Below are 24,446 nucleotides of genomic sequence, written 5' to 3' on the forward strand. Positions count from 1 at the left end.
GGAATCAAGGTCAGGTTGGCTGCAAAGATCAAATCAGCAGAGCCCCCCTGAACCTTGAAGAACACTACAGTCAAGAAAATTCACCTCAGGATTTATCTGATAACGGACAGAAACAGAAGAGCATGAAAAAAAAGTGGTCAAGAACAGGCACCATCCTGCAGGAACAAAATCCACTCCTAACTGCAGGCAGTCAGAAGCAGCCTTGACCATAAGTCCTGTGCCTCAGCCTGTCACCTGCAATGTGAAAATAAGCCCCTACCCAGTTTTATGCAGGTTCTGGGAAGATACTGTGAAGAAAAATGCAATTTTTCATCCCCATTCTCCTCTAAATCACTAATTCATCACCCTACTCCCTGTAAATCATTCCTGGCTCATACCTGACTTCTTCCACCCCAGTATCCATCCCAGTCTCTCTCTTTACTCCCATCCATTTTATCATAGCTACTACCAACCACTGCAGCATAGATGACATAATTACCCTGCAGCTTTTATTATTGTTTTCTTTTCAGCTGGTTTGTAGAAGCCCTGGGCTCTGACTGGGAGAACAATAACTAGAGCTGCAGCCATTGGAGGTGGCAGTAGTTCTCCCACTGATGTGTTAGTAGCATCTGGCAGCTGCAGCAGTAAAATCAGGAATAGTTATCAGGAAGTACAACTTCATCCCTATATGCATTCCCTAGGAAGGGCTGCAGACTCCAAGGAAGCAAAGTCTTAATAAAAAACCTTCTAGGAAAAAAATGCAGCTTTTTTCCTCATGATATCATCCCACATCCCAAGCTATGAGCCTCAAGCCAGACACAGCCATACCATAACCCTTTGGTGTACCTCACAAGGAGGCACACCACCAGTCGTGGTATTAACCAGCATCTGCCAGCACGAGGCTAGGAGTGCAAATGCATCTAATCACTTTGCTGCAGTTTAGATTCTTTGCTTTCCTGTGCTAAGGAAGAGTCTTTGTGGCGAGACAGGTATTTCTCCTCCTGTGATACATAGGAGGAGTTCTAAATTTAGGTAGAGAAGCTGGTGAAGATGTTTTGGCAGAAATTGTTGCATAGGTGAGAAGATGCATCCACACACCAGGATCAGCAGAGCAAAATAGGAAGGCCAGGATCAAAGCTTAACAGTAGCTGGCAACTTCTGACAAATCTCTGCAAAAAAAAAAATTCAGGCTTTCTTTTTGAAGGACCACGTAAGATTAACACTACAAACACTTAAGTGGTTGCTTAAGTGAAATTTCAAGAAATCTCACCCTCAACTTCCAAGACTAGTTGAAGCTAAAAGTCCAGAAAAGCAAATGTTCCAACTTACAGCACTCAGCTTTACATACCAACGTCAACTCCTTCATCCAAACCCAGCTCCCAAGCTCCTCTTCCAAAATGGTAGCTTCCCCCTCTCATGAAATCTCAATTCCAGAAAGCGAAGTGTCATTAGAAGAGATCTTTTGAGCTCATACAATTGGCAGTTCAATAAGATCAGTTCATTGCATTGTAAGAAATAGATTATTTTTAAGATGACTTCTAGTGCAACTTCTAAGCACAGATGGTAGCTAGTTGCAGAACGGTCATTTTCCCAATGCAGCATGGGTCACCTCACCAGAATATCAATAACATGCACAGCACTCCTGTCAGATTCAGCCAGACTTCTACCCTGGGAAATGCAAAGGCTTTCCTTCCAGCTTCACTGCTTTGGATGTTTTTGTCACTAATCCTAATCCACTCTGAACTGAAATGGAATGGTTGGCCTTACTCTTTGCATTTCAAGCTACAAACTTCACATAAACCAAACACGCAGCTCTGCCACAGTTAAGAAAAAGAGAATCATTAAGGATGGAAATGACCACTACGATCACCAAGTCCAACCTTCAACCCATCATCACTGAGCCCACTAACCTACGTCCTTCAATCGAGCATAGGAGTTTGGAGGTTCTTGGATTGAAAGAGCCTAGAAACATACCTACTTTCTCAAAAGGAAACAAAGATTAATTGTGAAATTAATTACAGCAAGATTAACAGGAACAGTAACAATATACATACTGTAGCTTTTAAAAGTAAGGGGATTTAGAGTCATGGAAAGGTTTTAAGGGACCTTTAAGATCATCTAGTTCCAACTCCCCAGCTATAGGCAGGGACACCTTACACTGCTCTAAAAGGCATAACTGGGATACGGGTATCACCTGCAAACTAGTTCTGATGCAGGCACTTAAAACAAGTGAGTTTCATCTGATTTTTCCAGTTCTGGGGATTTTCAGCTTGCTTCTAGCCAACAATAGGCTTTAATTTTCAAGAAAAGAACAGGGCTTTAGCCTAAAGCAACCTACCTGAGCTGCAAGTTATCAGAGGGTTTGCTTTGTCTCCTGAGCACTGCAGGCTTGTAGATTCAGCTCATCTCAGATAACACCCAAACTCCCCTTGTTAAGTGCAAAAGTAAACTCAATAATGGAGCCACCACCTCCATACTGACCTTTACATGCTGCACAAGAACAGGGGCTCTTGTTGACTCTCAAGGGCAAATAACCTCACACTTTGTTAACATTGGCAGGGATAAAGTAATCAAGGGATGCAAGAGATGGTTGGAAGCACTTTGCACAAACGTTACCAGTTTTCCAGCCATGAAAATTTAAATAGCATCCTGCACACAGACACAGAAATGCTAACCAGGGCGAGCTTCTGGTCACACATCATGCTGATTCAGAATCATAGAATCCTTAGAGTTGGAAGGGACCTTTAAAGGTCATCTAGTCAAATTTCCCTGCAATGAGCAGGAATATGTACAGCTAAATTAGTGTGATTACTTAACGAAAAGTCATTTGAGACACAAGAGCAGTTGTATAGATATATGAGCAGGTTTTCATGTAGATATTTGACTAGATTTTACATGTGCCTGCTGAGGTAAATCTTCAAAGCCATTTTGGTTTGGTGGTTGGTTTTGTGCGTGCATGTGTGTCTTGGTAACTCAAGTCTGAAAAGCAGACATGAAAATATTCCTTCTTCTGACAAATGGTTTTATGTCAGACAAGAAAAAAATAGTGCTGTAGCAAAGGCTGCTATCAATTCACATTATGCAAGGCATTCTCCAAAATTAAAATTTTAAGCCACACTGATTAAATAAAGCAGTTCTGCATACAGCTGGATGCTTGCTAGAACATTAAGCTTGTCCTTTGGTTCACAGTTGAGAGATCCCCTGGCAATGCTCACTATTTTCAACCCAGGAAGGTTTAGCCACCCTGTGGCAGGCAGCCATGAGGTTCTGCCAGCCCAGTGCTCAGGAGCTGTCTGTAGGCTGTGACATTGGACTGCTTAAGGCTTGCTGACAACAAATTGGCAAGAAGGGTCCAGATCTGACTCCTGAGCTTGTGTAAGAGCTCCTTCGTTACACTGAGCACTTTTTGTCAGCATAAGCATACAGACTCACAGAATCATTAAGGTTGGAAAAGACCTTTCAGATCTCTAAGTCCACTCCCGACCCATCCCACTAACCATGTTCCTCAATACCACACCTCCATGCTTCTTCATATGCTACATTCAGGATACACTAGCTTCCCAATGCCTCCAGAATGAACCTGGGACTAGAAAGACATTTTCTCCATACACACTGCTTGGAGAAGAGCTATGGTAGCTGTGCTCAAGGAGGTTTTCTTGTGGTTTTCTCTTCGGAGAGGACATCTTGACTCAGACCAAACTGAGGAAATGTGAAATTAACTCAGTCCACTACTAAATTAGAGATGCCCCACTGAGGAATACAGTCAAAACATTTCACAGCATTTGAATGAACACTATGTCACCTTTGATATTTCATACTGCACCTTTGATATTGCTTGCATATAGCTTTTCAGAAATACTAGATGGTCACACTGACTTCTCTAGATCATTTACATGAGATTTAGAGAGTGTCTTCCCCAGCTCTTCTGTCTCTCAGTCTCTACCTGTAGAGGGAGTGGAGCTGGAAGTGTTGATGATGTTTCTTGGCTCTAGAGCAACTAGAGCCAACAGACACAGGTTTATTGTCTTTTGTAGTAATGGCCATGTGCTATAGAGATGTCATCCCACTACCTGAGCTTCCAGAGTGCTTCAAGACCACAGATTAAACCACAATTTCTTCAGGTAAAATTAACAAGGTAGGTATCTTATCTAGCAGGTGAGTCACTAGACAAGAGCCAGCATCCTCCAGGTAATAAATACTTCCACTACTGGGCAGGCATAATTTCTCAGTTCACCACTTCCAACCCTATTTCAAGTCTGTCTTTTGTCATGAAGAGCCAGATGGAAGTATAAACTTTCCCCTGCCTCTTCAGTAATAATTCATAACAAAACTGAAAGAACAGATCTGCTACAGAAAACACCCAGGCACTTTTGAATTAATTCCAGTATTGTATTTTGCAGCCAGATTTCTAGGAAATGTTGCAAATAATCCAAGTAATTCAGTGGGGCCTTTTTATTTTTATTTTTTTTTAAAGCAACACGTGGAATTTCAGTTCTGTATCAGAGCCCACAGAAATTGGGAATGCTTGTTTCATTTTATACCTCCTGATAGAGGGTCCTTAGAAAAAAAAATCTGCAAGAGATCTTCTCAGTGCCTCCATCCCTAGGTAGGGGTAGCAGATCTCCCGCCCTTAAACTGAGCATCTCATCAGGGAAACCAATTGCAAAAAATATCTGTTTTGTGAAGACATTTAGATTAATCTCTTAGAGAAACAACCCCAAAACAAAGACAAATCTTAAAAATACACAAATGCACTACACATACTGAACTGCAAGCTGCAAAACAAAAACAAGTAGACAAAGTATATCCAAATACATTCCAAGCTAGACTGGGGCCCTTCAGCACAACTGCAATTTATTCTGCCAGCAAAGCCAAGTAATAAGTCAGAGGAGACCAAGCAGTGAGGGATTCACTCTAGAAGACAAAATTTGTGCTGCAATGGCTGTTGAGCCAGCTTTAAAACAATGCAGCAATTCAGATATTCCCAATGCTACACAGGGATATCCCTCTCCACAGAAATCCCCCTTCCCCCTGGGATTTTGCACTAGAACATCTTCGGTTTCATATCTTATCAGAGAAAGTTCTTGTGGCAATTAAAAAGCTCATCATGCGTTGGCAGAACTTAATTGCTTGCAGCTAATACTGATGCCTTTAGAGCTAATCCACTTGTAGTGAACACTGGAGGCTCACTCTCCCCATTCCCTCATTACCAGGGTGCAGGAGGTTGATGGCCAAGAAACAAGACAATGCAGGATTTGACAAGTTACTCTCAAAACCGATTGCCGAGCTGCATCTCATCAAGACTCCAATTATCTCTCCATTTGGATTGGGTCTACAGTCATCTCATGGGTTACTTAAGTTTGCCAAGAAAACTCATTTGAGAAAACAGCTTGAAAGGTCAAGTGACTTAAATGGACAGCTCCATCACACTACCACACCATGCCAGATTTGTTCTTTTGTGTGTGAGAAAGGCTTGCTTCAGACAAGAGCATGAGTAGAAAACACAATTTCGGCAAAACATCGTTGTCAGAAGACAGCTAGTAAGTCTGATGAAACACATGAATCAAAAAGCAGAACATGGCCAACAGCCACCACCACACCTCCTGTCACACCGTGCTCTTCATCATCAGAAGCTTCTAACTGGGCAGATATGAAATTACTTCCTCATTTTTCCTCTTAACATTGCCACTACAGAGCAGCTTTCCATCTGGCTCCTCCAGCAGTAGTGGAGAACTGGAAGATGCCATAAACCTGCAACTTGAGCTCCCTCAATTATCTTTCCAGATTTATTTATTTTTTTAAACAACTAAGAAGTTAAACACATTAGCACATACCAGGAGACCATAAAAACCTCTGAGCTTTCAGAATAGCCACTATTAGTATCCATTCAATGGAAATTCCTTCCTGGGCTTTCCTCAGTTCTTCACTGTCTAATAAAAAGAGCTACAGATTATTAAATGCCACACTAAGTTTTCATCCAGGGGAATGTTACAAAGCACTGGGTTGGTGACACAGCAGCAATTACCCTTGCTACAACAACTTAAAAACTGAAAGTTCAACTTGAGCTTATGTCTTAACAATTCTGCAGTTCTCACTTAGAACACAAGAGTAAGAAACATTTACTGGCAAGATTAAGTCTTTGAAAAGTACACCTAAGATCTGCCCTGGAACAAAAAAAAAAACCTCACTACTAAAGGTACAAGAAAACATATGTGAGATCCCATGAGGAGATGAGGAAAAATTATCAGGAGATGTTTTTCAACCAAGGAGGGGGGGGAAAAAAAGTGGTAAGTACACCACAGGAAAAGTTTTTTTTTTCTTGTTGGTTGTATTTTCTGTGGTTTGGGATTTTTGCTTTAAAAAAAAAATCTTAATTCTTTGTTCTTTGAAACTTTCAAGGTGGGGCAAGAGCATCTGTTGTTCTCAATATCAAAAAGAAGCTGATATAAACAAGTGGTGCCAAGAAGCAGCTTAATGGTAACATTTCCAAAACAAGCAGTTTTGAAACCAGGCTTTTTTTCCTTTCTCCATATATTTCCTTTAGTCCTGATGAAGTTCCTTGGTAATTCCTCAAGAACTCATGTGAAACTTCCACAGAGAAAGCCAAGGTACTGCCTTGCTACATGAATTTTAGGACAAAAGGTAATGGCCTCAAATTTGCACCAGGCTGGATATTAGGAAATATTCCTTCCCCAAAAGAGCAGCCAAGCACTGGCAAAGGCTGCCCAGGGAGTGGTGGGGTCACCAACCCTGGAGGTGTTCCAGTAGTGTGGGGATGTGGCACTGAGGGACGTGCTCAGTGGGCATGGAGACCTTAAAAGTCACTACCAACCTCAGTAATTCTAAGGATATAGACATCTTTCAGCAACTTATGAGATGTGTTCTCTATATATCCTGTGAAGAAACACAAGCCCTCAAGTTAAACTATGATTCTACAAACTAGGGCATAGAAGGTGACTGATCACCAAGCACTAAATTCTTTCTGGAGGTCAAGCAGCGTCTTCTGCCCTTCAGAAGTTACTTACTTCAGCCAGCTAGCAGAAAGAATCTCTTACTAGAGCTGACAGTACCTGCTCCCAGTTTCATCCTTTTGCTCCTAGAAATTGGCCCCATATAGCCCTTCCAGAGAAGGTGAGTGAGCCCAGAGGAAGTGCTGTCAGCAGCAATGCTGGATCTACTGCAGCTGCATAGCTGTATCTGGCACGTATTCCACTTCCCTTTCCCAGATGTTAACCTAAAAGCTTGTCCCTGGAACAAGAAAAACGAGCCTTCTGAGGCTATAAGCATCTGCAGCCCTCAGTAACAAGAGCATTTCAGTCCTTTGGCTTTTACCATTTGGAAATCCTGAACACTTTAGCTCTATAAAGGACGAGGAATTCCACACCTTCAGAGAGCACATCCCACTGAGACTCATCTTGGGTTGGTACCTCAAAGCAATCTCTCCTTAACAGTATTTCTCCAAAACCAGAAGAGAAGTTGGAACCTCACTGCTGTTCAAGTTCATTTGCATGCAATTTCTGCCCTTCATCATTATAATGTCTTTTAGAGCTCAACCACCTTTGCTAAGGCAAATGATAGAAGCTTACAAATGCCTCAACTTAATGTCTGTCAGTTCAAAGAAAAAACCTTGAGAGCATTCTGCACTGAAGCATGCATTTGCTGAAAACTCTTGTGTTTGTTTGATGCTCTTGGCAGAATGTCTCCAAAGGGATCTGACACTTACGCTTGATCTCCACTCCAAGAAGAGTGAAATAAATACACTCAAGCTGCAATACAGGAAGCCATCCTAAAAGAACTGGGAAAACAAAGAGCTACCCAGAATAGTCAGTGCTGACAACATGAAGGTGATTATTAATTTGAATATCTAGAACATCTACAGGATATAAAAATGCAGAGTCTGCTTCCAGTACTAGAGATTACACAACTACCATGCAAGCCTGCATTTGCATGCTCCTTATGCTACATGAATTTTGTATCACTCAAGTTTTTTTTTAACTCTCCTTCCAATAAAGTGATACAGCGCATAAGTCAGTCAAATAATACTTGCCACTCTCTTCAAAGAAGTATCCATTTCTTGACATCGCCGCTGGTGGAGACTCTAAAAAAGAAGAAAAAGGAACCACGTGAATCATCATGATGCTGCACATCTTCACCTTATTGAAGTGATCATTGTAAACCCAAATTACAGCCCCAAAACACCACAGAGATTTCCCCGAATGTGGCGACTTCATCCTTTTGTTTATTGACTTCAGCATTTACCAGAATAGCTCATGCAGTTGCAATTACTGTGTGAAAACAGTTTGGCAGTCTCAGACAACATGGGCTGGAACCACAAAATAGCAAGACTGAAGATCAGGACAAGCCTGACTGTATCAGAGTGACCTACTGAATCTGAACAAATGCATGCACAAATAATAGATGCTAACCTATAAGGCTCCTTTTTCAAAAACACAAGGCACAAAGAAGTCCAGCCTGTATTTTACACATGAATAAAGAGAACCAGTTTAATGCAGCAACAAATTCAGGTAAGAACCAGATTTCATATCTTATTCCACTCATAAGAACATCCCCAGAACAGTCTTTGGTACTCAGGAACCAGAACTCTTCAGTTCTTCGCAGCAACCAACATCTGCACTAAAGGGGTCTTCCAAGGAAAACACAGATGGGACATTACACCAACACAAAATCCACACATAGCAACACACTCAAACCTTGGCAATTCATTTTGGAACACGTTCTACTTACTGCAAGGTAGTTCTGCAATTACTGCTGGCAAATTGGGTGCCTAGCAAGCACAGAGATGTTTCAACAGCACAAGAGCACCTGCTTTTGGTTGCCATCCAAGTCTGGTATCACAGCCTAGTCTGGTTGTTAGCAATGTTCAGCGATTCAGAATGTCAGCTGGAAATATCAACTTTTCCCTACAGGTGCATGCCCTGCTTTATAGCGAGTTAAAGCTCTTTGTTTCAAGCCATATGAGTCAACTAAGCAGCACTTTGTAAAGGAACTTCTAGATGCCGCCTCTTTGTATGTCACTTCCTAGCCAAAATGCAATCAGAAAGAGGAATAGATGTGCTCCATCTTTCCCCACTTCATTAGGCTAATCAAACATTACCTACGCAAGCCCGAGATGAATTTGGGCCAACAAGGAAAGAGGCTTTGCCTGCTTTATTGTTCTACAGATTAAGTTTCCTGCTTTTCGTTTGAGGTATGAGACTGTACTTCCCAAAGACCCCCTTTCTATCCCATAACTTTTGGCTTACAGGTTGTATACACATTATTTCCCCCCCTTTCCCTTTATTGTCACATGTTCAAGCAATGTAATTCATCCTGATCCACCAGGAGCCTTTGTGCTCCCGACAGACTCAAGTCACACCACCAATGACAGCATCTTCCAGCCCTACTACTCATTAGAGCTCAGCACAGCTCAGATGGTTCAGAACAGACAGCATGAGCTACACAGTTCCTGGAAGGATACCCTGATGGCCATCTCACATCACACACAAATCCAAGGACAATTCAAGTGTCTGGTTCAAGAGAGAGACACGATGTTCCAAGTTCATCCCAGAACAATGGGCTAGAGGAACAAACGCACCGTGGCCCACTGCACAAGTCAATTGTTTCCCTCCACCTGGAAGGGAAGAAGATGATCCATCCAGGCTGATTAGCATGCTAACGATCAAAGGAAAGTTGTTCTTTCTTTTTGAAGAGGCTCTTATTGTGTAATGATTGCATTTACGTATTTCAAAGAAACAAACAAAATATGCCTAGGCAGATGGACTGCCCAAGGAACAGAGGACAGCGTTCCCCTGGGAGAATATATCAATTTCTCACGTCTTTTATGGTTTTTAAGGGAGCCTGAAGCAATGCATTCATTCACTGCTGGGCAGAACGAGGCACAACTTGCTGTTCCTTTAGCTGAAAACACCCACTTCTATGGGTCAGATAACACCTAATGAACTGGATTTCAGAGTCAGACACTTTCATTAGAAACAACTTCAACTGCAGCACTGCATGGGTTGTCTCGGCCCCTTTACAGGTGTCTCTGGTCAGGTTGCTCCTTGGATTCAGGAGAGTGAGGGGAGCACGGTTTGGGATTACTGCAGGCAGTACCATTTCATTAGGTGGAATTCATTCCTCTGAGTCACAAATGAGCGACAGTCCTCTAGGCAACACTCCCAGGCAATTATTTTGAGGTGCTGTTTATTCAGGTGAGTCATAAAACAGAGGTCTTAACCTTGTAATTAAAGATGCGATGGCACATTTAGGAAAAAAGTTGGGCGTTCACCCACAATGTCCTGCCCCATTAATCTGCCTTCTTCCTACATAACATTGTCCCACAACACCAATGGGATTTGGTCTTCAAAACAGTTGTGTTAGAGCCTTTTGACAAGTTGCTGCATCCTCCACGGAAGGAGTTACGCATATTGACATCAATAGCAGAGTGGAAGTGCCCAAGAGGCAAAAGGTAATAGAGGTGTTTACACAAGTATGAAGCTATAGGACTAGATTAAAGGTCAACGTTTGCAGAAGCAGAGGTAGGAAAGGTAAATTGAGGGCTACATTATCTGCATCTCGGGGGACCTAGAGACAGTAAGATACACTCAACTTTTTAGCAACATGGAGTGAAGGAGACATCCGGGGAGAGGAGGAACATCATATCCACCAAGCTCCCCACTTTGACCCTTCAAGCTGTTTGGCACAAGCAAATTAGCACGCCATAAAAAGCCATGCCAAGAGCAAGGCCTGCTCGACTGTAGTTAAGTAGATGCTTGGGTAGCCATCAGAAAGGCGAACATATCAGCAAGCTCCATATGCCTCCTCTTCCACAAGGCTTATGGGAATTCAATTTCTGAGGTCTCAGCTCCTTAGTCACGTTTTGCTCAAGACTCAAGCAATGAGTTTGAGCTGTGCAGAACTGACAGCAAGGCTGTTATCTTTTCTGTGAGGCACATACCCACGTCCTGACACACAAAACTGCATTTCCTCTCCCCATCTCAACTCCATTCCCTGAAATTAAACAAGCTCAACTAAGAAGCCATTACGAAACTCCACTGTAATCAATGTATTTGCTTTGTTGAGGAAACCCTGGCCAGGGACAAGTCTTCAGTAACATCAGAGATCAACATTACAATGCCCCAGGGTTTGCCTGGAGTTGCAGAATTGTTTCCACAGAGTATAAATCAGTCCCTGCTCCTTTGCAGGAGGAACAGACTGCCTGGGCAGTGCTGTCTTATTGTGGGGTGGGAGTTCTTCCCCCACACCACTTCTATCAGATTCAAATCCATATTACTACGCACCCAAGCTTTCTCCTGGATTTCAACAATTAAAATCCAAGTGAAACCATTTCAGCAAGACATAAGGTCAGACTTCTCAGGACAAAGCTGGAACACATTACCCTGAGGGGATAAGGTACACAAATTCCCTCTCCATCCAATACCTACAAGGACAACCACACTCGTCAGTTTTCCTCCCTGTCCAAAGGTACAACAAGATGCCATTGCCAATTATCTGCCAGAAAGAACGGGATATAGATCTTTTGATAACTTAGCTGTTTTTAAGAGAGTTAGTTTACTCCAATAGCTACATTTCTACTGCCACACCACCTAAATCCCAACAAGGATGCCTTAAGAACGCCCAAATTGAACAGGCATCAAGGCACCACAGTCACTTCTTCAAAGATAAGCTTCTGACTACTTTATCACCTCTTTAAGAGCACTGAATTCAAAGGCAAGAAGAATTGAAGTACCGCGAAGTGGAAAACAAGGCTTATTTCTCTAGACTCAGGGACACAGCTCTGGTTTCAAATCGAGCCACGGCCCTTTGACTTGAAGCCACTGCAGTGACTCAGAACCATACCAAAGGGGAGATGAAGTTCACAGCACTTCTAACAGGTAGGATATAGTGTTTGATATAGCATGAGGTGCTTGATCTTCAGACTAAGATGATGCACAGTGGGAAGCATCAGGCAAGAAGTGGGCGTGCTTCCCAATTTCCTGCATTCTTACCATTTTTACATTTGCATTTAACAACAAAAAACAGACTAAAGCCGACCGTGCCATCTCCCATTATTAAATTCCTGCGGGAGATACTTCTCAGATCACTTAATAACCCATTTTAAGTCTCTTGTTTTAAGGTTAGTAATAAGCTCTCTTAAGCCTTGCAATATTAGCGGATTACAAATAAAAACACATTCTCTGGATACTTTGATAACTCAAAATGTTCTGCTGCTGGCATCTTCTGAGTAAACAGCTCTCTCCGCAGCTCAAGCCTTGTACTGAAGCAAAAGGTAGCTCTAACAAGCTTATAGCATGGTTATTTCTAGAAGTGGTACTACAGTCTTCATGACCTTCTATATCCCACTTCTTACCATTTGCAACTGATCAAAACATTCACCTACTGCCTCCCAGAGAATTAAAGAAAAGCAAAATCATCTGAACAGCCTTGCTGCAACTTCTTGCTCAAGTGCTCAATCTAAAGGCTGAAAAGCCTTTAGATTTCCCCAACTTTCTCTGGAGAAATTCACAGTACTCATATTTAAGCACACTGAAGAGCCTGAAAACAAGTGCTCTTCCCAGAAGACAGGCAGTATTTCAGCTCTGAAGCAAGGGTTTAGGCCACTTGAGTTCCATGAACATGCTTGTCAATGGTAAAAACATCCATCACTACCAGCATAGAATCATAAGATTGGAAAAGATCTCTGAAGATCTCCAACCCCAGTACGTTCCCCCCATCCATGTCCACTGACCACATCCCTCAGTGCCACATCCCCACAGTGCTGGCACACCTCCAGGGATGGTGACCCCACCACTCCCTGGGCAGCCTGTTACAATGCCCAACCACTCTGAGAAGAAATGTTTCCCAATATCCAATCTGAGCCCCCTCCTCTCCAACTTTACCATGAGAGACATCTTTCCTATGCAGTGAGGTAATTTGCAGTTGGTTGCTCTACCTCATACTGAGATCTTTAGTCAGGTGTGTGGTATCATTCAAAGACCTGACAGAAGAAAACAAAGCTTCCCCTATCCACAGCACCAGTAAGCCACTTATTATAATATAAACTGCAAGCTCAATATTATTCTTTGATTCCCTCCATCCCTCCACATATTAAAAACTCACAGAACAAGGGGACTGCAGCTACACAGGTGACCAGGGAGCTGCACCATCATCCGTGTGAGTTGGGAAGAGAAAATAAACTATTCATTTCACATGCCCACTAACTAAATTATACTACTTCCCTTCTCCACCTGAAGTCTGCAGAAAAATCAGACAGGAAAAAAAATCCCAAGAGAAACCTACAGGAGAGAAATTAAAAATAAAATTATTTGGAGCATTTTGTGAAAGGAGCCTGCAGTTGGGAGCCTGAAAAGCTCTGTATGCAGTGAGAGCTCAACAGCAGCCAGAAGAATGAAGCTTCAAACCTCCTTCCTAACAACTGCATCACTGCAGAGGAATAGAAAACAAGCTCAACAGGCTGCCAGTCTGATCACACCGACTCACTCATCAAGTTCAAAGGGTATCAATATTGCAGGATCCTCCTGCATACCACTGCTCATGCCCACAAAACAGGATTCAGTAATTTTCATGGAAGAGCTGAGCAGTAAGGTCTCCCGGTGTAAGCATCTGCTGCAAGTTACTTAAAGCCATTCAAGTCATCAAGAATGAATGGACACCCGCATGTGAGAAGCTGTTTTGCCTCAAGTTACTGCTTCTCACTGCCATCTCCACAATTAAGTAGCTGATCTATTCCCACTTCAACTGGAGAATGCTGGAGGGAACTCAGCTCTTATTGGGTGGCAGAAATGAGGTGTACCCATATGCTGCTGTTCTGGGCAGTAACGAACAACAAACAGGACAAAAACTCAAAAGTTTTACCCATTTGGGACAAAAACGAACACCACAAGACAGGGTTTGAGAACTGATCGCCCTGATTCAAGGAGAGTATTGCAAGAAGAGTAATGCTTGTTAATACTTGGCCAAGAAAGTAGCTGATGAGCACAGCATGCAAGAACTGCTGCCTGCAGCAATCCCAAACATAGATGTCTCCTGAAAGCATTCCTCTGCATCAGTAAAAGCAGAGAAAAACATGGTAGAAAAAAGAAAATCAGTAAGTATCAGCAAAAAGTCCTCTTGCAATTCATTAAATGGGCAATATGAACACTCCTTTACCTTCTAGGGAGTTTTTACCTTGAAGAAATGAAAGTTGAGATCAAATGAAAATCTCTTTTTCACTGTGGTTTTAGTTGCTCCCTCTGCAAGTATTGCATAGCGCAGAAACCTATCAGCATCTCATCCCGAGTGGAAGCTGAGAGGTCTAAATCCCTCTTTTACAAGGCAAGTAGAAGAGGCAAAGGGCTCCTCCTTGTCCTCTGCTCATCTGTGTGGCACAGCCACTTGTGCCTAAAAATCTCAAATCCCTAATGCTGCTTCTTCTACAGCATTGTTTGAAGAGATGCTACCTCCTTTCAACACCTTAACCAAACAGGTTTAGTACATTGTCTGTGTGCAAACACACCAAATCAACATGTGAACTCTTAAAGATAATCTAGAATCTCCAGTTAAGAGACTCAGATCTGAACCACAGAATCGTAGAGGTTGGAGGGGACCTCTAGAGATCATCTAGTCCAACCCTGAGTCTGCTAAGACATCAGCTTTGCTCTCCTTATCTGTAGAGACAGCTGCTCAATAGCACTTTAAGAATTTATATATAAATTCTTAAATACTCCACTTGCAACAAACCTGTGTAGATGTCACGTGCACTCCCAACTCCTATCTCAAAAAGGAAGCATCCCCAAACTACTTGCTGTGCTTCTTTGCTTCCCAGATAGGTTCTAAAGCCAAAAAACTCCTATTTATTACACCAAGGTCCATATTTCCCGAACCTAAACTCTAAAACCCCTGAGAAATTTCAATTTTGTTTGGTTTTGGAGGACCAGCATCAACCCTCTGATATCTCCTGGGGTAACCCATGATGCACTGCAGTCACTCAGGTCTAGCTAAAGCATCCACTACAGCTTGACCACTCTAGGATGCCAGTAGGCAAGTTTATGGCTCCACAGTTCACAGAGCACTAAAACACTTAATCAGGGCCTATACACAAGGAGCTGGATATTCTTCTGATACAGAGAAGCAGTGAGAGATCTTAAATCATGCCACGGTCACTCCAGCAAGCAAAACCCTAGAACTCACTTTCACAGTTGCTGGCTGTAAAAATAGAAAACATCACATTGAAAGAATAGAGCAGGAAGCATCCTCCTGCCTGCTCCCTCCCAGGCAAACACCCACCCACACACAGGCTCAGGGATCAGATGAGCCCGTTTCCAAAGCATTTTCCTTACTGCATTGAGTAATTCCCCCTCCCCCCTTCATCTCTTTCCCCAGAACACCCATCACAATAAAACCACCTAATGAAAAATAGTCATTGTCACTGTCACAGTTGGCAGGACCTCCTCTCCCTCAAAAACACGCATGCAGAAGGCTGGCACCAGGCTGCCCAGGTTGACTCATCACAATCAAGCTCACCCCAAGCAATTAATATCCAAGGGTGCCTCCCAGAGGCGAGGAGGCAACTCTAGGAATTGAGAGCAGCACAGCTGCTTTGCTATTTCTGACAGGTTTCTTAGTCATCATCTCACAGGTGACCAAAGCAAGCCAAGGTGCTGAGGAACAACGACACCCTGAGATGTGGCTGACAGATGAAGAATTTGGGCCATTAGCTTTATTTCTTAACCCCCAGGTTTTGTTGGGCCCTCTAAAAATGTGATTTAAGATTTGTAAGGATTTCTCGCATGAGTGCTACACAGAGAGGAGTGAAAGCAAATACCTCCAGAGAACCCACAAGCTGGCAAAGACCCAAGGACCAACCAGCAGAAGCTTTCCAGTAGACTTTTCCTGAACATTTAAATAATTTAGAAAGCTTTAACTCTTCCTGACAGCTCTTCAGATGGCTTTTTCCACTTGCAAGGCCCCAGCAAAACAAAAAAAAAACAAAAAAACCCTCATGTCTCCACCAGAAGAGATATGGCTAAAGCCCAGGTCTTGGTCAGGGCTCAATATGAGTTGAAAAAGGCAATTCTGGCATTTTTGGCTCAAATTCTTACCCTGCACAGGAAGGTCTTCCAGATGCCATCAGTGCTGCTGTGTAAAACACCAACGTGGTTTAAAGTTGGTTGAAATTCCACCTGCTTGGGGCTATTCAGAGGAACAGAGCTGCTCCCTGCAACTGTTCAACTGCATTAAATACTGTGAAAATCATGATGCAATGTGGAATCGAGGAACTACACACCTCACGTTTGGGATTCTGGTGGAAGAGATGATCCAACTGTACACACTCCTGTATTCCCTCAGTGTACCAGGACCACATTTGGTAACACAAAGTGTGTTAGTGCAAAGCTTTTATTGTCACTAAGCAAGAAAAATGTTGGTAAAGAGACAGCTGTGGATAGGCCAAGCTTTGTGCTGAAGTTCATCCTGCACTTCTTCCCACCTCCACAGCCCAGAAAACCATCCAGGTGGATCAGAAGACCCACTGTCATTCACACAAAGCCACAGGATCGAGAGACAGATCTACACTGAGAGCACGAAGAGATAAAAGTAGAGCAGTGGTCAGCCAACTGATCACCGAGAACTTCAGATTTCCAGTTGTGGTTCCAGGAAAGTTTCCAAAAGGAAAACATCCCCCAGTATTAAAAAGCAGCCTAAGGGATACAGCAAAGGCAGGCAGCTGACTTCTGCTGCCTCAACCCACCCTGCAGAAGTGGCGATTTCACATCCCAGCAGGCTCAGCAGGATGGCACGAGCCACACCATAGCATTTCTATATCCAGGAGCCACTAAACAGCAACAACAGTGACAACATCATCATCATCACGGGCAGAGGGAGAGCCAGCAGCACCAGATCTGCTCTTGCCATCCATCATCAACCCAAAATAAAAATGCTTTGGTCCAGTGATGAAATAACTACCGTCTGACAACACATGTCAGAGTGTTTATCAGTAGGACACTGTTTATGGTTCGTCTACATGGCTTCCATGGCTACAGCATCAGGAACAACGTCTGCTAGCATTTTACATCACATGCATGCATTTTGTTTTCACTCAGCACTGCACTTTCCCCATGTGAAACATCAGTATGTAAAGCCTCTCTGGCAGGCTGGGAGGATGTTTCAGCATTAATTTAAGAGGGAAAAAAATAAAAGAACAGGCAAGACACGCATAAGGAGATGAGCACAAGATATCCTGAAACTAAACCCAACCCCCCAAAGGCAGCACTCTGGATAAAGTAAACTAAATTCAGGAGGTATCCTCCATCCTTAAACACAGCACAGACATCCAGCACAGCAATAGACAGCATCACCGAGCAGCAGAGCCCACTGGAAATACATCAAGCACTGCCTTACTTTAGCGAATTAAATAATTCAAGAGCTGGCAGAGCTGCCTTTCTGGATTTCCTGTCCAGATGCATCACCCGGCATCAGCAGTGTTCCAGTATTGTTGCTTCAGACCACAACTTACCTGTGTTAATTCTTTAATAGAGATGCTGTTCCCATCCAAACAGCCCCTGCTCCTCTCCCAGCTGCTCTGAACCAGCACACTCGATCCCCAGTGCCACTTGCTCAGGTGGCCGAGGCGGCAATAGCTTGTGTTTTTTCAGTGCCTCCAATATTAATCCAGCCAGAGCATCTTTCTCCCTCACTTCCAATTGGCGAGCAGCAGATGGGTGGAGTGAGAGTGTGACCCATTAGCTCCCAAGCTAGGCACCTCCAGCTCAGCACCCAAACCCAATGCCGGGCAAGGGATGCCAGCAAGCTGCTAACTTCACAATGCAATGGGATTTGGGTTTTCTTCTCCAGCCTCTCCAGATCCAGAGCTATTCCCCTCTGGAAGCGAGGTAGAAAAACAAATTAAAGCAACCCTGCACTTGGGAGCCGGAGCTTTTTGCTGGATGCTCTGCAGAGAAAAGCTCATATGCCTCCTTAAAAAAAAAAAGCTTTGTGACAGCCAGGCTCAACCGAAGTGAGATGCTGTACCTTACCAAAGAAGTGCAGAGAAAACAAGAGGATGCAAAGATGCAAAAGGGAGAGGAGAAGAGCTGCTGCCGAGAGGTGGATGTAGTGAATCTCTTAAAGACATCGCTGCCCTACTCCGACTGCACGGCTGCCTCCTATGTCTTTCCCCAGCGCAACAGTCCAGCAGCACGAGCGACAGCAGCACAAGGGTTAACGCAGGCATTCATAAGCAAACGAGGAGCCTTTGTAAGGGAATGGGAAACAGGGCAGTAAGTCTGCGCTGTTATGGCAAGTTGCTGAAAATAAAGCCCAAGAGAGCTCACCTCATCCAAGGAGGTTTATTTGCCCACTGACAACCCTGAGCTTTGCTAAGCAGCGCCCAAAAGGCTCTTGGGGGGTGAAGATGCCGCATCCTCTCCCCTGCTTTACTCCTACTGCTTCACTTCCCTTGCAATGCAAGATTCTCATTACAGCAAGGCAAGTCTCCCCCAGCTGGATGCTTCCAGCCCAGAGGAGCGATCTATTCCGGCCAAGAACAACAAGGAGGAATAAATCAGCTCCCCAAAACAGCATCAGGTCAGCCTCCCAAGTTAGAACCCTACGGAAGAAACAAGCAGCAAGTTCTCCAAACACCGGCTCACTGCCATCTCCCTCAGATCCCTTACACCAAATCTGAGTTGCTGTAAGTAACAATCCCCCAGCGACCGTATTTACCAGGAGGCAGCAAACACTCTCCGTGCAAAGAAAGGTGGGGGAAAGGCTTTGAGCAGAGGGATTTCAGAGCCACATCGCCCATCCTCACTCCTCCTTGCTACAGGCTTGTTTCCGCTGCATGAAACCACATCTCCTGTTTTTAAACACCTCCCACACATTCTCCTTGCTGAGACTGCTCAGCCACTCTCCTCCATTTCTTTGCCTGCCACCTGACCAGCTTTGCCAGGTGAGGTGCATCGCTGCTGGCTTGTTATTAAGATGTAAAGCAAGTTTGCTTTGAGGGTGGGAGACCTTTGGAGGACTCCAGCTTGGCAATATGCTCCAGGCAACTCAGCCTTAAAGCCATATCAAAGCTGCTCAGGACCTCATCTCATCAACTGTGCTATCTCCCCTGAAAAGATTTTTACAAAATATAAACCCTTAGGACCAGCACTTCAAGCTCTCTCAACTCCTACAACACGATTTACCATTTTCCTACGTAGATTCATTGTAATAACAGCGCTGACAGTTCCGAACCAAGCTAACACGGACAAGGAACTTCCCTGTAGTGCTGAAATCTGCAATGAAGGATCTTAATCACCTATCCCCACACTTGATAGCTTTAATAACAGTTTAAAAGATAGAGCTGAAAGCAATTGCAACCCTAAAGGTGAAACAAGCCTGCCGAGCCTCCAGCAGGTATTTCAGGTTTTGGACACAGTGAATGAGCAAGCTTATGAGACAAAGGACTGCCGAAGAGTGGTTTCTATTTTTATTTTTTCCACGCTGAGGTTGTTTATCAGCTCCCCTGGCACTCGAGCTGCTCCGCGGCAGCAGCCAAGCAAGCATCATCACCAGGAGAGACCCAGAGAAGGGAGCACACCCACCACCTCACCAGCATGCCCACCAACCCTACGTGCATCACCTCGCTCTTCCATCCACTGTCCAACTCCAACCATCTCAGCGCTCATCTCGGTTCCCCAATGCCGCCCTCCTCGGTCCCACAACCCACTCACGTACCGTCCACCGGCCCGCTCCATCTCTGTGGCACTAAGCGTTGTGGCCACGGGGCCAGGTCCTGCGAAGAGCCAGCACTGGCCCCAAACTGCCCATAGGGTGAGCGCAGGAAGGTAAGCTGGGGGTAGCAAAAAGAAGCCGGCTCCATGAGGACGGAGAAGAGAGGAGAGCCAGGTACGAAGCAAACCGCGTCTGCCTTCACCTCCTTCAGCTGGTACTGTTGGGACATGCAGTCTCAGAGCCTTCTTCCCAACAAATTCCTTTTTCAAGAGGAATTAATGCAACAACAAAAAAAGCAGCCTCTTGAGAAGCCCTGTTCCTGCTGTCACGGCCTCACAGAGCGCACTGGAAGGCTGCGTCTCCAAGCCTGTATTTAAACGCGCCTCTCAGAAAGCAGAGATGCAGCACAGGAAGAGACAAATTCCAGCCCTGCGTCGGGCTGATAAGCCAGGTTTATAATATTCAAGAAGTATTGGCATTACTACAGTTCCTCCCCTCCACCCCTCCCCAACGAGTATCTTGGGCAGGAGCTCGTTGTGCACAATAAGCAAAAAAGCCCAATCCCTGAAATAAAAAAAACCCCGTTCCGGTGGGAACAGCCAACGCGTTGAATAAAACAAACACACGCGTGCTAAACCCTGGGGATGCAATTAGGCTCAGAGCAAGGGGAAGAGGCATTCAGCTCCAGGAGATGGAGATGACAGCGAGCAGGAGGAAAAGGAGAATAAAGCTTAATCCTAAGGCAGTGCCCCATCAGGTGGGTTTTTCTCCTAAGGCGGTGATCCTGAGCAACAGTCCCCACTGCTGTGGGGTAAAGAGAGGAAGGGCACCTCATCCTCAGCCCCTCCTCATAATTCTCTCTCCCACTCATCTGCACCCGCTGGTAAATCACTTCATCACCTTTACTGGTCAAGGTCAGATATTAGGAAGAATTTCTTCTCAAAGAGGAATCGGGCATTGTCACAGCTGCCCAGGGAGGTGGGGGAGTCACCATTTCTGGTTCATGAACTGTGGAGGTAGGCACTGAGGGAAGCGGTCAGTGGGCATGGGGCTGGTGATCTTAGAGTTCCATCCCAACCACAACGATGCTATGATTCTTCCTACCCACAGCATCTCAAAAAAAGCTGCCCAGATGAAATTCAGATCAATGATTTCCTGCATTACCACCTGTCCCCATCTATCCCACTGTAGGACAGCCATAAAGATGCACAGTTCCAGCCTCACGAGCCTGCACCAGCTTCAAACTTAGGAAGCTTGAAAACAACAATAGGGAAGAAAACTCGAAGATCAGTGTTACCCACTCCAGTGACTTTTCTCTCCACTTCCTCCAGTTTCTCTGAATCAGAGATGCCCCAAATGCCCTCCGTTCCCCTGTGCCCTACCCAAACCAGGAGCACAGACCTTTCCTCAATAACAGAGGGACATGCAACTTTTCACTCAATCACGAGTCGGAGCCAGGGATGAATTTAGAAAGGAGGAATAGAAAAACCCATGGAGTTAGAAGTGACAGCTGAGTGCTTTGATATCAGAGCCAGCACTGACAGATGCAGGGCTCTGCTCCTGGGCCAGCACGTCACCGTGCTCAGCACAAAGACTTCGTGGGGAGCTTATGCTAGAACCGTATTCAGGAAGTTACACTGCAATGAGAAAAGTCCTCCCACTTCACCCCATCCTGAAGGAGATGCTCTACAAAGTCACCAAACACACTCTGATGAACTTGAAAGAGTCCACCTGAGCACTCTTTCTAACTTCTCTGCAGCGCATCGTTGCAGAAGATCCCTTAATCCCAAGCAGCAATGGCACCATGCTGTGCTCTGGCAGTGGCCACAAAGGTAGTTGGGATGGATATCTGCTGGTGCACTTGTCAGCATGTTTACAGGGTGGATGACAGTTTCACGATGATAAGTCATTAAAGCATCCCAGACTTGTTTACTCTCAGAGAAATCCCACAGAAGGAAATGGGACTTTTCCAAAAGTGGTTTTGCACTTGGAGGATGCTCGGTAGCTCAAGTGCCACCTACGCTTGAGTCATAGAAAGCCTTCAGATAGCATAGCTGTCACTGGGGCTTCCTAGAGAAGCACAATGTAAGAATAACTCAGTGAGGGGACAAAAAAAATCTAAGGGAAGAGCAGATTTATTATGAGTTAGCACCTGTCTCCACAAAGACACTGAAGTTTCAGTAGGGTCTAACAGAAAAGTAACACCAATCAAACCTCACAGCCCCCTTCAGCAAGAAGCACCACACTTTTCATCAAAGCCCTACTTTTGGAGGTTGCACAGAGTGCTCCTATTGTGGGTTCTTTCAAAGCCAACACATCCTCGTTTCCACTTTGAATCATTGACTAGCTTGGGTTGGAAGGAACCTCAAGGATATTGACTCGAAGATGAAGCTTGCCTTAGGAACCTTCTACAGCCCCAAGTGGTTTATTAGAGCTTTACTGTAAGTCCAGGCAATCTGGGTTTACACACAGCTCTTTCAACACTTAGGGAGTCGAGTGAGCACAGCACTGAAAAGCCCCACTCATACTTCAGGCTCTGTTCATTTAAGATGCCAGATAGGATCTTCCACTGCAGTACAGAACTCTCACAGAGAGACAATCATATAAAAAGCCACAGATGGCTCAGAACCAGAAGCTCTTGCCGTGAGGGATTGTCCAATGCATCCCAGTTACAGCAGGGGAACAACAGCATGCAGGGTGGCAGCAGTGACTGAGGTTGACAAGACTGAAAGCATTGCATCACCACTTCCTTCCAACCTCAAAAAAAGCAACCTACCCAAAAACAAAACAGCCACAGAACCCACTCCAGCAGCAACCCAGGTGAGATGGTTGAAACACTGCAGGGCTTGTGCAGCCCTGGGTCAAGCAGCTCATCCCATGTTTCAGCCACACTGTACGGATGGGAACAGTGCCCAGGAGAGACAAGGCCTTACATCTTGAGAAAACCCAAAGGTTTATAGAGAAATCTTGCACAGAAAGACATCACAGCAGCTTGGAAAGGAGTCTGTATGCACCCAACAGGCACTGCTCTCGTGCCTCCTGCTGATGGCCCTCACCACCAAGTCTTAATGACAGCCCTGGACATGAAAAACAACAGCACAGGAAGTATCGAGGAAATACATCAGTACTGAAGCAAACTTTTTTCCTTCCTTAAACAGAGGTTCAGCCCTCCCTCTCCAAGGCGAGATCCCAGAGTGAAGCCTGCACAGCCCATTTTCCCCGGCTGCAGCTTTGCAGGCAAAGCTGTTGTGCCACCTACAGTTGCTTCTCCTCCAGAACAAACTTTCCTATGCAAACTCAAGTCCCTGTCATTTAATTTGGTGTCGAGCCGGCATGCAGAGTAAGGAAGCACACCCTCTAGGGAGACACTGGGGGGGAGGAGGGGGGGGACCCCGCAGAAGATGCTATTAAAAACTGAGCAAAAGCCAAAGAGTGCATCTCAGCGTGCATTTAAATCCACCCGGTCACAGGCACTCCAAACTGGAGCTCACAAACACATCGCTGGGGTCCTGCCAACACGCACGGCTGTCGGAGTATCTCTGCTCGTGCAGCTCAAGCTGCTTAACTTCATTACTATTATTATTCACGCCATTACCAAAGTGAAGCCAAACGACCGCATGTGCAAACGGAGTGCTGGAGCGGAGCTAACAGCAAGCCATGCCCTCCTCCCATGTGAGGTATAAACAAAGCACACAAAGGGGGGAAAAGAAAACACCCAGAGCACCAAAAGGTCCCGAATGTAAATTGCTCCTTTATCCTCTTCCACACCGTATCTGTGCCCTCTGAGTTTATCCTCCCCAGGTCTGTGCCCACCCGGTGCGAGCAGCTCAGTGCTGCCCGACGAGCCCAGATGCAAAGTGCCATCACCTCTTCAAAACAGCAGCCGGCTCGCCCCCTAAAGCCCCCAAAACAACGACGCAAAGCCAAGCTTCCCCACTTCCCTCCCCAGAAAACCCCTTCCAAGAGCAAAGGCAGCAACACGCGTCCCTACTGCATCCCATCCGCAAGCATCGCGCTCGGACATCCCCGCTCCCCACCCTATAAGAGGGGACAAACTGCGGACCCCCCCCCCCCCCCTTTTATCCCATCTGCCGGCTGCTCACCGCATGGCTGGAGGTGGAACACCCGCCTGGCTGCCATGGCTGCCTCGCTTTTTCCTCTCATCCCGTCTTCACCATCTCGACACTCTAGGGACTTTTCGTCGCGGTTTCAGGGTCGGTGGCGGTGTACTTTAATTATTTATTTCAAACCTTTTTTTTTTTTTTTTTTTTTAAATCCTCCCTCCCCCCACCTCTCCCCTCCAAAAAAAAAAAGATAATAAATAAATAAAAAGACACAGCGCAGCCAAAACTGAAAGTCCCCCGAGCAGGACCGCGGCTGAAAGGGAAGGGCCGGGGCGGGGGCACAGCCCGACGGGTCCTAGTGCCCTCCCAGCCCGAGAGCAGAGCAGCTCCACGTGTGTTCAAACGAGAGAGCAAGGTTTCAGGCTTCAGTTGCCTTTATTTTTCCCCTCCGCTGAACCCCGTGCTACAGGTGAGATGCTGCCGTAAGCTCACAGCTGGGCAAAAGCAACAAGTGGGGAAAAAATCCCACTCCCCACCCCCCCACTAGCAAGGGAGATTGGGTTGGAAAGGACCTTGCAAATCACCTCCCTGAGAGGAGATGTAGCTGCCATGAGACCTGAGCTGAGAAAATCCAGGGACTTCACTACTTCACGTAAACATCGAGACCTTTATCTTCATACCTATAAC

The 24,446-nt window shown here is 45.1% G+C and overlaps 1 protein-coding gene across 2 annotated transcripts in view; it reads right to left on the reverse strand.

Moving 5' to 3' along the window:
* SLC4A11 (solute carrier family 4 member 11) overlaps positions 1-23,958 on the reverse strand; it is an 86,936-nt gene extending 62,978 nt beyond the window's left edge. For both annotated transcript variants that reach the window (XM_065735988.1, XM_065735987.1), the window contains exons 1-2: positions 23,799-23,958; positions 8,027-8,077 (exon numbers count right to left, since the gene is read on the reverse strand). In XM_065735988.1, the coding sequence (XP_065592060.1) occupies positions 8,027-8,077; positions 23,799-23,859 (112 nt within the window). In that variant the 5' untranslated portion in view covers positions 23,860-23,958. The remainder of the gene's footprint in view (positions 1-8,026; positions 8,078-23,798) is intronic.
* Between the last annotated feature and the right edge of the window lie 488 nt (positions 23,959-24,446).

The sequence above is a fragment of the Cyrtonyx montezumae genome, unplaced genomic scaffold (genome assembly GCF_038088225.1).
Source record: "Cyrtonyx montezumae isolate F1298 unplaced genomic scaffold, pur_monq_1.0 scaffold_2, whole genome shotgun sequence".
Classification (NCBI taxonomy): Eukaryota; Metazoa; Chordata; class Aves; order Galliformes; family Odontophoridae; genus Cyrtonyx; species Cyrtonyx montezumae.